This window comes from Pseudophryne corroboree, chromosome 5, assembly GCF_028390025.1.
Source record: "Pseudophryne corroboree isolate aPseCor3 chromosome 5, aPseCor3.hap2, whole genome shotgun sequence".
Classification (NCBI taxonomy): Eukaryota; Metazoa; Chordata; class Amphibia; order Anura; family Myobatrachidae; genus Pseudophryne; species Pseudophryne corroboree.
The window spans coordinates 800,597,681-800,612,864 of NC_086448.1; the positions used below are offsets into that span (position 1 = coordinate 800,597,681).

Consider the following 15,184-nt stretch of genomic DNA (forward strand, 5'->3'; position numbering starts at 1 on the left):
AGTTCTACAACAAAAAAATACCCAAATAAAAACACAACTCACACACCGTGACAGTAAAATTTTATTAAAACACACTTACGCACTCACACATACTTACCTACATCCCACGCCGGTCACGTCCACTTGTCCAGTAGAATCCAAAGGGGTACCTGTAAAAATGAACATTATACTTACATATGATCCACAGGAGGGGGAAAGGAGAGAGAGAGAGAAAAGACACGGACCTAACCTGCTGCTGGAGCCGGCGGAGGAGGACAGCCGCACAAGCCACCGCTGCTGCCTGTCAGATGATCGGGAGCCGGGAGGACGGGGGGGGGAGAGCTGCACACTCTGCAGGACCGCCGCCGCCGCTGGTAAGGTGAGCGGGAGCCGGAGGACGGGAAGGGGGGGGGGGGGGGGGGGAGCCGCAGACGCACTGCCCACCGCTACTCCCGGCTATCATTAACGCCGGGATCCGCCGCCTCCAGCGCCGCATGTGGGTGATTGGACAAGCGGATCCAGCCCTGGATCCGCTGTCCAATCACAGGTGCCTCGCTGACATGGAAGTGGTGTCCCTGTCAGCGAGGCACTTGGAACAGTGCCGCTTTCCCTAGGTTTTTTCATGGGCTTTTACAGCCCAGTGCTAGGCTCCGCCCCCCGCACTGTCCCGTTCCCATTATCCACGGGAGGCACCTGCTGTCAGTGCCTCCCAAACTGCATTAAAGCAGTAAAATGATTAGGATTCAATAAAGAAGATACTTATGACACAGAATATGGGCGGGATGTATTAACATACATCGCCGCCCCTCGCCGGTTACCGCAGCGATGTTGATCGCATATGTACTAACATATGCGATCAACATCGCGATGCGGTGACGGAGGCCCCCCGCGATACCTGTTAGGTGGTCTGCGGGGGGTCTCAGTCACCTCCCCGGGGTCCCCACACTGGCTAGATGCCGGGAAGCAGCAGCAGACTGCCCCCGGCACCTCCTCCTCCCCCCTGCAGCCGGAAGGACGTCCGGCTGCGTTGCTAGGGGGAGGAGGACACTACCTTCCGGGTCCAGGGCAGCCTGGAGGAAGGTAAGCCAGGGGGAAGGGGGGTCGGCGTCTGCGGCGGGGGTCGACTGTGTCGGCGGGTTGCGGCGGTCGGCGAAAAGAAGCCCATAGGCTTCTATAGGGTTTCGCCATCCAGAGATGGCGAAACCCTGGACGCCGAAAACGCTGCGGTAGGGTCTTAGTAAATATGAAAATGCGGTAAAACCCCCGTTTTCGGGGGTTTTACCGCATTTTTGCTTTAGTACATCCCGCCCTATGTGTCATAAGTATCTTCTTTTTATTATTTTAATAATTAATCACAGGGGAGGCACTGCCTCCCCTGACTGCACGTCCCTGCTGAGAATTCTTTTTTGGAAGCTGCAGCTTCTTGTCTGGAGATTCCCGCTCTTTTTCTTCATGAGAGGAGGGAAATTTACCTCAGCTTTCTTCCCCTTAAACATGTGTACCCTTGTGTCAGGGACAGATGAGTCATCAGTGATATGCATAACATCTTTCATTACAATAATCATATATTGAATACTTTTCTGCCAGTCTTGGCTGTACTTTGCATTATCGTAGTCGACACTGGAGTCAGACTCCGTGTCGATATCAGTGTCTACTGTCTATTATTTTGGATAGTGAGCGTTGTGAGACTCTGAAGGTCTCTGTGACATAGGGGCAGTCTGTTCTCTAATCTTTTGTAATAAGTTCATCTTAGCACTTAATTTCACATATCCAATCAGGTGTCGGCGTTGTCGACGGAGACACCACACACAAACAGATTTGCTCCATCTCTTCCTTAGGAGAGCCTTTTACCGCAGACATGTCGACACACACGTACCGACACACTCCACACACACAGGGAATCTCTTATCTGAAGACAGGTTCCCCCCTAGGCCCTTTGGAGAGACAGAGAGAGAGTATGCCAGCACACACCCCAGCGCTATATGACCCAGGAAAAAACACAGAATGTTTACCCAGTAGCGCTGCTGTAATGTATAATCGCCAAATATGTGCCCCCCCCTCTACTTTAAAACCCTCTTCACCGTGTGTCAAGCAGGGGAGAGTCCGGGGAGCTTCCTCTCAGCGGTGCTGTGGAGAGAAAATGGCGCTGGTGAGTGCTGAGGGAGAAGCCCCGCCCCCTCGGCGGCGGGCTTCTGTCCCGCTCAAACTTACTAAAATATGGCGGGGGCAAAAATTAAATACATGTACAGTGCCCACCTGTACATGTATATTGTCTTTTGCCATAAGAGAGGTGTTACATTGCTGCCCAGGGCACCCCCCCCCCCCCCCCTCCTGCGCCCTGCCAGTGACCGGAGTGTGTGAGGTGTATGGGAGCAATGACGCACAGCTGCAGTGCTCTGCGTTACCTCAGTGAAGCTCTGAAGGCTTCTGCCGCCTGAGACGTCTTCTGACTTCGTTTCTTCTGGCTCTGTGAGGAGAACGGCGGCGCGGCTCCGGGGGTGGACGCCCAGTAAGAACCTGCGTTCACCCCCTCTGGAGCTAATGGTGTCCAGTTGCCAAGGAAGCAGAGCCTATCTTAGACAAGAAGGTCTGCCCCTCTCTCCTCAGTCCCTCGATGCAGGGAGCCTGTTGCCAGCAGTGCTCCCTGTAAAAATGTAGAAAAAATCCAAACAAAAATGCTTTCTAGGCAAAGAACTCAGGGAGCTCCCTGCAGTGCACCCATCTCGCTCTGGGCACAGTGTAAAACTGAGGTCTGGAGGAGGGGCATAGAGGGAGGAGCCAGTGCACACCCAGAATCCAAAGCTTTCTTAAAGTGCCCTATCTCCTGCGGAGCCCGTCTATTCCCCATGGTCCTTACGGAGTCCCAGCATCCTCAAGGACGTTAGAGAAATGACAGTTAGGAGCTGGTTGGTTGGTACTTCGTCTCCGTCCACTTTATCTCTCTCTGGGCGAGATGTACCAAGCATGGCATCCACGATGCAGTACATCCCATCACTTATTATGTACATACTGATTGCATATGCACTTCCAAATGCGATAATTATTGCAAAGGACAGATCTCCCATTAAGATCTGTCCTTTGCGATCACTGGAGATCCGCGTTTAGAAACTGTTCTACGCATATGGGATTGGATCCCTCTGAAGGCGGAATACGGAAAGAAGCCCATAGGCATCTATTGGGTAACATCAGCTACAGATGGTGTAACCTACTGGCTCCAAGCTACGGGATACTAGAGGTTAAGAAAAATGTAACAAATGTCTGTTTTATACATTTTTTTTGTAGTGGGAAAATTATAGCAGGCATTTTTCAGCAAATTAAAGCCTTTCCAGCACTTTGGGGTACAGAAAAATGTGTGTAAAGTGATTGTGAGTGTTTTTATCTAGGTTTTTAAAAAGTTGTGGTCTCAGCGTGTCATATAAAGACAGAGAGGGGAGGAGAGTGAGGATATTACAGTGCAGACAAATCTCAGAGGGGAGTGCCAAAGCTTCTCTGCACTCTATGTGCCACCTGACTGTGGTTGCCATGGTAGTCACCAACACTATGCAGAATGATTCATCATTAATAGCAGCTTAAGTATCAAACCAAGGAAAGGGGTCAATCTAAAAAATCTCATTACAGATAGTGGTTTATCGAAGAAAAAAAAAATGCAAAAAAAAAAAAAAGCAATAAGAAAAGCAATCATCACGGGGCCTCTGAACAGAGAACTCTTCTCTAGAGACAGAGAAAGATGACACTTACCGTGCTGTATTACCGAGTGTTCCAGAAGCCGCCGGCTCAGCACTTCGGCGTCAGCCCTGGTCTTGGCCTCTTGTACATGAATCAACATGTTGACAAACTCAGAGCCTATGAAGGAGCGATCGTACTTGACGCCGTCCTCTTCTCTGGCTTGTAGTAACGAGCTGTCCGCACTCATTATTCTACAATGGAAGATGTTATTAGTGTAATGTAACCTAAACAGATCTACCTCTAGCTCTACATATTGGCCTGTACTGTAACACACATGTCAAACGCGTGGAGGAGTTATTGCGATGAATTATATATAATAATGTCCATTTTGGAACATCACTAAAACCTTAAACGTTTTGTGTCTGAATATAAAATCATTCACTTAAAAAGGACGCATTTCTCAGTCCAAACACAGGAGTCAGGACTACTATAAACCTAAAAAAAAAGCATCTTAACACATCCATTTAGTGCAGACTGTAGCGTCTTCCAAATTCAGTGACACCTCTGCAGTAATATAGGCTTGCAAAAAGTATTAGTTCTGTAATGTAAGGAAAGCCAAATTGGGAGGCCCTATAAATCAGTGCCGACAGACAAATCATTGATGTAATGGTACGTACAGCTTCACTGGGACAAAAAAGAAAAATAGAATATATATATATATTATACTAGATAGACAGACAGACAGACAGACAGACAGACAGACAGACAGACAGACAGACAGACAGACAGATAAACAATACACATATTTTTGGGAGGCTCCCAAGATTTGGGAATGATGGGTAACACTCACGCAAAGAGAAAGAAATGCACCCCCACCCAAAACTTTAATGCTGTGGAGCCAGCATTAAAGTAAAGTATAGTGTGAGTTGCAGTTATGTCGCTGCACCTTTCACCCAGACCTGTGACCTCGGCAGATATCCCAGAGGCCTCTCAGCAAAAATGGGCAAGTATGGATAACTGCAAGCTAAGGGGGACATGTACCAAGCAGTGATAAAAGTGGAGAAGTGTGCCAGTGGAGAAGTTGCCCATGGTAGCCAATTAGCATTGACGTAACATTTATCATTTGCATACTATAAACCTATACAGAGCAGCTGATTGGTTGCCATGGACAGCTTCTCCACTGGTTCACCTCTCCAGTTTTATCACTGCTTAGTACGAGCCAGTGGAGAAGTTGTCCATGGCAACCAATCAGCTGCCCTGTATAGGTTTATAGTATGCAAATTATAAATGTTATGTCAATGATGATTGGCTTCAAGGGCAACTTCTCCACTGGCTCACTTCTCCACTTTTATCACTGCTTAGTACATGTCCCTCTAAATGTCTAATTGGTGGATAGAAATTAGGTATTAGCTATTTTCTTTTTATATCAATGGTGACCCTGAACAGTGTCATTACTGATCGCTGCATTTTGCAGTAAAAAGAAATGTATTTTCTGGACTATTTATTAGAAATCTCATGTTGTGACAGCGCCTCAGACAGGAATCTGTCCCAATGAAAAAGGTCAGCAGCAAAGTGATGGCTAGTACTGTCTATTTACTGCCAGCCTGGACGCCACATATGCGCCATATGCGATAGCTGGGAGAGAAGGAGCATGGAGGCCGCAAGACAGGGATACCACTACGCCGATAATCCTTCCATAAGGGTAAAGCTACTTGTACCAGCTGATTATGGCGGCAGCTAATAGGGCCATGTTCTGGAAAGCTAAGTTAATAGGAGCTTGGTAAATTCACCCGGTTGAGAATAAAGGGGACTGCGGTCTGCAGTGTCACCTTGTTCTCATTATATAGGCCGCTTACTTAAATCTGGGTACACAGGATTACAAAACAGAGCGTGAGTGTGCAGGTGTGCAGTAAGCACTTACAGTATGTCCGTGCACTGTCTTTATGTTCAGTACATAGTAAGTTGAAGGCCGGTCAGGGCTGGATCATTGTGGTTTTTTACTGGTGGGACTCGACCGCAAATCTCACTACAAAGCCTCCTGCCTGCTGTCCCTCCTGCACCTGCTTCTACCCTAACAAAACTATCGCTTTTCGCTCACTGTACGACGCGCTGGACAGTAATATACAGTAATCAGACTCCGTGGCCCCATTATTTTAATAAATTAAGTGGACTGAGAAATTAAAAATGAATTGAAAAGACGCTGGTGGAGTTTCAGGCCCCCCTGCACGGCCCTACGAAACCAGGAAGGCTGTAAAGGATGCACAACCTGCAGGAAAACTATTTTCAAAATGTAGGGGCAGATGAAAAGTAGCAGAGGGCAGAGATGTACGATTCTCTATCGTACGGTATCTCCACTTCTAGATACATGGGTGCAATTACGCTAAGTTTAGTGTGTGTGTGTGTGTGTGGGGGGGGGGGGGGGGCGGCATGGGCGTGCACACACAACTGCAGGTGATGGAGGGGTGTGCACACGTAAGAAGTCAATCTAATGTCAGATGTATCTCTTTATTTATGTTCAGCTCTGTATTGGCCATTAGTCTAACAAAACTAAGGGGTCTATTCATGAAGCAGTGAAAAGAGTGGAGAAGTGAGCCTGTGGAGAAGTTGCCCATGGCAACCAATCAGCTGCTCCATACAATTGTATAGTATGCAAATGATAAATGTTACGTCAATGCTGATTGGTTGCCATGGGCAACTTCTCCACTGGCTCACTTCTTCACACTTTTCACTGCTTCATGAATAGACCCCACAGTCTTCTGTGTTTCACCCATGCGCCCACCAGCCCATGCACAACCTGCTCACTCCAGGATGGACATATCTGCCGAACGGAATCATACGCCATCCTAAGGTGTAAGCGCGCCGTTGAAAGGGTATCCGGCCATTAGGTCGACAGTCACTAGGTCGACATGGTAAGTAGGTTGACCTGGCAAAGGTCGACACATGGAAAAGGTCGACATGAGTTTTCAAAAAAAAAAAAAATTCAGTTTTGAAACTTTGTCTTACTTTACGATCCACGTGGACAACGATTGAGAATAGTAACCTGTGCCAAGCGCAGCGAGCGAGCCATGCGTGGGGATACGGTGCGCTAATTGGGGTTCCTGGTCACTTTACGAAGAAAATAACACCAAAACCATTTCACAAACTCAAGTCGACCTAGTCGCTGTTGACCAATAGTGGTTGACCTAGTTAGGGTCGACCCAATGATCCACATCCGTTCAAAGATATAGTACTGTGATGTCACCTACTCTGCAGAGCTGCCGACTCCTAAGTGATTCCATATCACAGACTATGTATTCTGTCCAGCAGATGTTGTTGTTGCTTTTTAACATTTTACAGAGAGAGTTAAAAGGTGCAGATGGGAGAACCAACCATCATTACAAGGCTTCAATATTTAATGATAAGTGCACAGACTTATTTTTCCCCCCCGCATATTTGTGATAGCCACTCCTGTGCCAAAATAAACTGTGGGATATATATATATACACCTTGACAAAGGGGCATGTAAGCCCCGAAACGTTGGCTATCTGTAACTTCTTTGAAATATAACCTCATTTACTTCACGAAAATCCTCGAGTGCCGCTGTGTCTTTTGGACTTCTGCATAACTTTTACTGAGGGCACTGGGGTATCTTCAAGCCAGCCGGTAGAGTGCCAGACCTATTTGGGATCTATATATATATATATATATATATATATATATATATATATATATATATATATATATAGATATATATATATAGATATATATGTATCTATCTATCTATATATATATATATATATATATATATATATATATATATATATATATATAAAAATAAAGAAAAGGGTTCTCTTGGGAGCTTGACCACCACAGGTATCTTATATTATAAAATCATTTATTAAAACAACATGTTATATATATACTTCCATAACATGAATAACAGAATCACACATGTCACTTGAGTAATACATTCATTTGTAATAATCTATTGCAAGATGTTTTCAATCATTCGGTGAAGTACTTATTCCTCAACACGAATAAGCATGTATGATCTATTCACCAATTCATGGAAACGCACAGTCGTTGAAACCCAACGCGTTTCGTCCGTTAGGACTTCATCAGGGGTGCACATCAAAGAATGGCTTCACCAAAAGAAAAACAAACAGAGCATGAACTCGCTGAGAGTGTATTCCTGTAGATACTAATAGACCATCAAATTATGGATGTTGGCCCCTGATGAAGTCCTAACGGACGAAATGTGTTGGGTTTCAACGACTGTGCGTTTCCATGAATTGGTGAATAGCTCATACATGCTTATTCGTGTTGAGGAATAAGTACTTCACCGAATGATTGAAAACATCTTGCAATAGATTATTACAAATGAATGTATTACTCAAGTGACATGTGTGATTCTGTTATTCATGTTATGGAAGTATATATATAACATGTTGTTTTAATAAATGATTTTATAATATAAGATACCTGTAGTGGTCAAGCTCCCAAGAGAACCCTTTTCTTTGCCTATTCTATGTGTAGTACTCCTTCTGACAGGGGGTATGGTATTTCTCAGTGGTTTGAGCTATCAGATTATAGTGCAATTAGGGGTCTTAATTCCTTTTTTTCCAATATATATATATATATATATATATATATACACACATACATACACACACACACACACACACACACACACACACACACGCGCGTACATACTGTATATATTTTTTTCTTCTATTTAATTACTCCTGTGCCTACTCCTTCAATGCAGTTTTTTTTTTGTCCTGATTTTTCCCCAGGAAAAAGTAGTGTAACCTTAAGGAGAGTGGGCTGCAGAACCCCCAAATTTACATTTATATTAAAACATCCCCAAAGTTTAGAAAATATAACCAGCTCCAATGCCTAAAAGGTCACTTTGTAGCTTGCCAACAACACACTTCTAATAGTTTGGAACTGGGGATGCTGGAAGATTCGGATGCAACCTTGTATCTGTTCTATGGAGAAATAAGATCTTCCTTTAGCCTTTGAAGACCGGACTTTAATAGTTCTTTTCATCGATATGCATTTGTCCACATATTTTTTATACTGTAAAACTCTGCTTACCTCTTATGGAAACAAATCGGAGCATAGATATAATATATATATCTGCCTTCTGTATTTCTGGAACCGTGATATAGGACCAAGTGAAATAGACCATATGAAGAATATCCAGCCTCCAACTTTATATAGAATATTCATTTCTACAGCATCTCACAAGACACAAAGTGCCATCAGGATGTACCGTATTGCTAGCCACAATATTACAGATATAGCTCATAAAACGTATAAATAAGAACATAACTTTTGACTGTGTTTGTTTTCACCATGACCCTAAGAAAGGTCATGAAGCAATGATTTGCTGTGATGCTCTGCTCCGTCGGTGACCTGTTCTACGGCTGTAAGATTTGTGTCCTAGCTGGTTTCACTCTTGGACAACCTCCAAAGAGTCACTCTGGGATTACTCCTGGATTACAGCTAGCGAGCGACAGCCCTTGAGCAGAGTTCTCTGAGCAGCAAGAAGCAGCACGTGGGAAGTGGGATTGTGTAACTGCTATTAGGAATATAAGGGAATCTGATATGTACGCAGTTGGCACATTTGTGTAGTATCCAGCTGGTCAGGCTGAATTTCCTCACTGCTACATACAACAACAGAGAGGGTACGGATCTGCGTGACGGTGGCTAAGTGGTAGGTAGAGCCATTAAATTAAAGCAGCTCTCTGGCTAAGATTAAAATATTAAATAAGTGCCTGGAACAACAGGACGTATCACCCCCGCTATAATACTGGTGCCTCTACGCCCCCCAAAACAAAAGTAATAGGCTAGTTATAGCTTGTATTTTCTATATACCCATTACAACGCCTTTCTGCAGGTGTGTCGGTATGACGTTTTGGTCGCCATGGAGCATAAAAAAAGCAACCATTCTTAAATGGCCCAGATATAAAATGAGCACCGGGTAAGTGACCCCAGGAATCTGCGCAAATGATCGGTCTGCAGGAGTCATTTGTCCAGCTCCACAATAGCAGTCTTATAGCTCATCCCATAACCCCTCCCTGGAGTCACATACGTACTTCTCATATATGCGCTGTCCTCGCATAATAACCTTCACCTCTTGCTCTATAGGGAACGTCCCGTCGTCGTTTCTGAACCGGTAGAAAAGTTTTGCATCTCTGAAATCCTTGAATTCATCGCAGACTGCAACATTAGAGAGAGGGTTAGACCGGGCAGGATGGCGGACTCGCACTGTGCAGATGGACAAAGGCCACATCATTATTATACAGTATTATCAGTTATGAAACAGGCAGTGCTGGTAGGGCATGCTGGAATCTGTAGTTCAGCAATGACTGAAGGAGCCACAGGTTACCCAACTCAGATCTTGAAGTGTTAGAATAGGGACATTACACATAATTGGAGACTTCAGGAGACATAGAACCATATCGCTGTAAGGGAACTGAACGGAGCTCTTTGTATCCTCACTCAAGTTTTAGCAGAGGTGGATTTAGACCTAATGGGGCCCTAAGTAAGACGCCGATTTGGGGTCCCCCTTCCTCAAACAATCCATAACACTATATTTCTGTTCCTGATTTATTCCCCTTTAAATTATATGTGATTTGATGTGATTAACCTTCTGCGATAAATAGCCCAAAGGAACAAGAAAGCCTTCCTATGTTCTCTATTTCCATGCCTATCGGGAGAGCTGAAATTCTGAATGAGCTATTATTCAGTCATCCCAATGAAATGCCACGGAGGGGAGTAATCACCTTAGTTCATGCAAAGCTCTTAAGTTGCAGCGTTTCATAACTACTGGGTCATCTATGAAGAGGGAGACTTGCATTTACTGTAGTCAAACATGCATTTTACAGCCAGAGCAACTCTGATCATTGTGCTCCCGCTCGTAATGATTATTTCACTGACCCCCATACATGAGCTATGGTCGACATGAGTTTGTTTTTTTGGTGTCGTTTTCTTCGTAAAGTTACCGGGAACCCCACTTAGTGCACCGTGTCCCCTCACATCGGGCAAGGTGACTGACTCCGCTACCGCTGCTCTCGGCACAGGTTACCATTCCCAATCGTAGTCCACGTGGATCGTAAAGTATGAAAAAGATTTTAATTTTTTTTTTTAAACTGTGAAATCTCATTTCAAACTTTTTTCTATGTCGACCTAATGCATGTCAACCAATAGGGGTCGACCTAAAGACCGGATACCCCCTAGATGCCCCCTCTAGAGATAGGTTGACCTAGACAAGTGCTTATGCCCCGGTGCCTGCTGCCGCTACCACCATGCCTCCAAACGACTCAAGGAACCAATTGAATCTGTTGCCTTACAGAGTACCACTGGCATATCCTGGAATCACATGAGCAACAGAACTGCAGATTACTAGGCCTCATTCGCAGAGCGACCGCAAATACACACTGCTGCGGCAGGAAGATTTACCTCAGATTTTTGGGCCTCATTTTGGTGACATACGCAAAGCACCCACTAATGCGTACAGCTGCGGCAGACAGATTTACCTCAGATTTTTGGGCCTCATTCTGAAACATACCCAAAGCTCCAGATAATGCGCACAGCTGCTGCAGACAGAATTACCTCAGATGTTTGGGCCTCATTCTCAAACATACCCAAAGCTCCAGATAATGCGCACAGCTGCTGCAGACAGAATTACCTCAGATTTTTGGGCCTCATTCTCAAACATACCCAAAGCTCCAGATAATGCGCACAGCTGCTGCAGAGAGAATTACCTCAGATTTTTGGGCCTCATTCAGAGACAAATGCAAAGCACCCACAAATGCGCACAGCTGCTGCAGACAGATTTACCTCAGATTTTTGGGCCTCGTGCAGAGACAAACGCAAAGCACCCACAAATGCGCACGGCGGGATGATAGAAGCGGATCTGTTTCTATCATCCCGCTGCTAGCCGCATTGTGATGTTATCGAGCTGCGACCCGACATCAAGCCGCAATCCACTACCGCTGGACGTAGCGGTAAGCGGCCAACTGGAGCTCCATCTCCTCCTGCCGATGCACGGGCAGGCTAGAAGGTAGGGGCAGTTAGACCAGTCACGATCGCCAAATCGGGAAACTGAAATGGACTGTGCTCTAATTAACTCCTAAAAGGAGTTGTAAACATAAACATTAACATAATACTTTTCATACAAATCTTTTTAGATATTACTTGTACATTTATATACTAAATATAAAGCGCTGGTTATTTATTTTGAAAAGCAGATTCCTAACAAACTGAGCAGCTTAAAAAAATACATACACAGCGCAATTACTATATACCCTTTTAATTTATCTAGTAGTCTATAAACTGCTGGCCACTCTAGGTATCCGATTGGTTGCTATGGGCAACTTCTCCACTTGAGTTCTTTAGAAGGTTTGATAAATCTTCCTCATAAACTTTGCAATGTACCATGCGTGCGATGATTCAACTGGGCTGCCTGAGACTATAGGGGCTTTGCTCCATTATGGCCCCACATCCCATTGATGCAAATAGTGAAGAGCTGGGCCGCGATGACACAATTCACCGCATCAGGCCCTGCACCCCCCCCAATTGCCCCACTCACTGTCTCATGACTAAGGAATCCCGGGTATGGGACTCAAGGTCGACACCCATTAGGTGGACAGTGGGTCGGTCAACACTAGAAATAGATCGATGTGGCCATTAGGTTGACATGAACAAGGTCAACATGAGTTTATGTTTTTTTGGTGTAGTTTTCTCCGTCAAGTGACCGGGAACTCCAATTAGTGCACCGCGTTCCCTTGCATGGCAAGCTTCGCTCTCCATGCTGCGGGCAGGTTACCGTTCCCAAACGTAGTCCACGTGGATCGTAAAGTATGAAAAAGTCCTGAAATTTTTTTATTTCTTTTAAACTCACGTCAACCTCCCCCCCCCATGTCGACCTTGTTCGTGTCGACCTATCCACTGTCGACCAATGAGTGTTGACATAGAGTCCGGATACCGGAATCCCACCATACAGACACCAATAAGATGCATCAAAGTTTGGAGTGGGATAAAGTAGAGAAAGATAAAGTATCAGCCAATCAGCTCCTAACTGCCACGTTACAGGCTGTGGGGAGGAATGTACTAAGCATTGGAGAGTGATAAAGTGGAGAGAGAAAAAGTACCAGCCAATCAGCTCCTAACTGTCATGTTACAGGCTGTGTCTGAAAAATGACAGTAAGGAGCTGGTTGGTTGGTAGTTTACCTCCGTCCACTTTATCTGTCTCTGAGGCTTAGTACATAGAGCCCTGTGTTTGAAAAAAATGACAGTAAAGAGCTGATTGATTTGTACTTTATCTCTCCCCAAGCTTTAATACAGTACATCTCTAGGGCTGTTTAAAAAATAAAAATACAAAAATCCATAAAATAATCTGCGTAGGGCGTGAAGCGCTCACCGTGATGTATGGTGTTATTTTCCACCATCTTTTGCATCAGTTCTATTGCTGTGATCCTATCCGAAGCTTCTTTGCGATCAATAAGCCAGTCGACCGCTTCCCTGGCCACGAAGCAATTCGGATAGGTTCTCAAGTGGCGCCTTCGGTCTTTTATTACTTTGTCTTCGTGCAACCGAAGCCTGGAAGGGACAAAACACATTAACTGCATCAGATGCTTTGCAGAAACATTTACACTTACAAGTATTTACACGGCTTGGGCTCGGTTAGCAGGCTATCACAAATAATCAGGGATGCCATCAGAAATTACGGGGCCTGGGACTGGCAAAATAGGCAGGGCCCCCCCCCCAAAAAAATTAAATAAAAAAATTAAATAATAATAATAATAATAATATTATATATATATAGCCTCCTCTAGTATCTTTAATAACTGTCTCCTCTGAGGCGGCCGCCATCTTGAGAAGGACTTCTCAATAGCTTGCAGGAGCGGCGGCGGTGGCAGGAGGATGGGCGGCGGAGGCAGGAGGACGGATGGCGGCGGGCAGGCAGCGGCATGAGCTCCGGGCCCTCCCCTCTCTGTTAGAGAGGCCGGGCGGCCAGCTGTGCCCGCGGCACCTCCCTGATGGCGGGCCTGTAAATAATTAATACTCACTAACTGGAGCAAAACAACACTAAAGACAAAATAAAACAGATGTCGATGCCCATCTATAGCAATGTACAAGAAAACTGTAGTGGGCCCTACACACTTCTAGATTTCACTGAAAGATATGAACGCTCTCTTCCCTGCAGCCACGTGATTACCAGAGGTGATTACACCATCATGCCCACTTCACTATGAAGCAAGCAGGATGCAGGAGAGTCACCGACTCATTCGGGGCTGCAGGGGACTGCCCCAAAAATCGTCATTCTCCCGCAGCTTTCAGGAGGGTAGTCAAGTATGGTGAACAGGTAATAGGGAATATAGACTGTAAAGCTCCTCTGAGACCGGGGCTGATGTGAATGACTGAAATATTCCCTGTAAAGCACCTTTACGTTTTCCAAAGTAGTCTTAATTAATAAAAGCAATTGAAAATGGTTATGCAGTACAACAGTCTATCCACATTATAATCTGTAAACCTGGTGTTGCATGGGGTTCTGGGTAACTGCAATCCCCCCCTAGGCTTGTCTATACATGGCTCGGCTCCCATACAGATACAAAGGGTGATAGGCATTACAATAGAACAATATGCATCACGGCGAGATCTGCGCTCAAATTCCAAGCAATCTGACGAGATTGCTTAGAAATTAAGCACGGATCTCTCTGTGTGTAGGGTGGCAGCAATGCACGGTCCCGCGCGTCGCTATCGTCAGCTCTAGATTTAGCATGCATGCATAATCTATGAGAGATCGCTTATTTCACCGCTGGGTGAAATGAGCGGCCCCCCTGTCCTCCCCCCTCGCTCAACACATATCGCACTGTGCTAAGCGGGGGGAGAGATGTGTGCCGAGCGGTCTGTGACAGATCGCTCAGCACACATCTCCCCCGTGTGTATGGGGCTTAAGCTGTTCCTTTTAGAAAGTGTCTGCCGGTCTGACTGGCTCTGTTCAGTTGTGAATCTATTAGGTTGAAGATCCAGGCTGCCTGGAGGCCTAATTAGTGGAAGGACCGAGTCTGAGAACCTGCGCCTTAGTAGATACCGGAGAAAAAGTCTATTAAAAAAATAATAATAATTCTTATTTTAACTTAACCTCAGTGTATAGATCTGATTCACGACTATGCCTGCGTACAGGTGTTCTTATACACTGTTGCTCTAGTTGCAGGAAATGGCCCCTTTCAGTGCATTAGTTCCCAAGAGACTTGGCTGCACACATTGTCTTTCTCTCAGGGTTACTTTGCTAGATTACACTCCTCAATTTCATGTGCTGCATTTGTAAATCTGTCTGCAGCTGTGTTATGGTCTGTTACTCTTACCTCACGCAGAGTTCTGTTCATGTGTACCATACACACTGGGCGATTTTGAGCTGAGAGCAGGTCACTTTTGGTGTGTGGAGCTGCTTTCAGCTAAAAGCCGCCCAGTGTGGATGGACAAGTGATGAGCGGTGAGCGTTGATGCGCGCTCCCGCTTCATCGCTGGCGGCCACCGTTCATC

At 45.4% G+C, this 15,184-nt stretch overlaps 1 protein-coding gene across 1 annotated transcript in view; it reads right to left on the reverse strand.

The window, feature by feature from the left end:
- The window catches only part of DEPTOR (DEP domain containing MTOR interacting protein), a 110,334-nt gene that overhangs the window by 35,954 nt on the left and 59,196 nt on the right, over positions 1–15,184 (reverse strand). The window contains exons 3-5 of the mRNA XM_063924451.1: positions 13,059–13,237; positions 9,729–9,852; positions 3,718–3,896 (exon numbers count right to left, since the gene is read on the reverse strand). Of these exons, the coding sequence (XP_063780521.1) occupies positions 3,718–3,896; positions 9,729–9,852; positions 13,059–13,237 (482 nt within the window). The remainder of the gene's footprint in view (positions 1–3,717; positions 3,897–9,728; positions 9,853–13,058; positions 13,238–15,184) is intronic.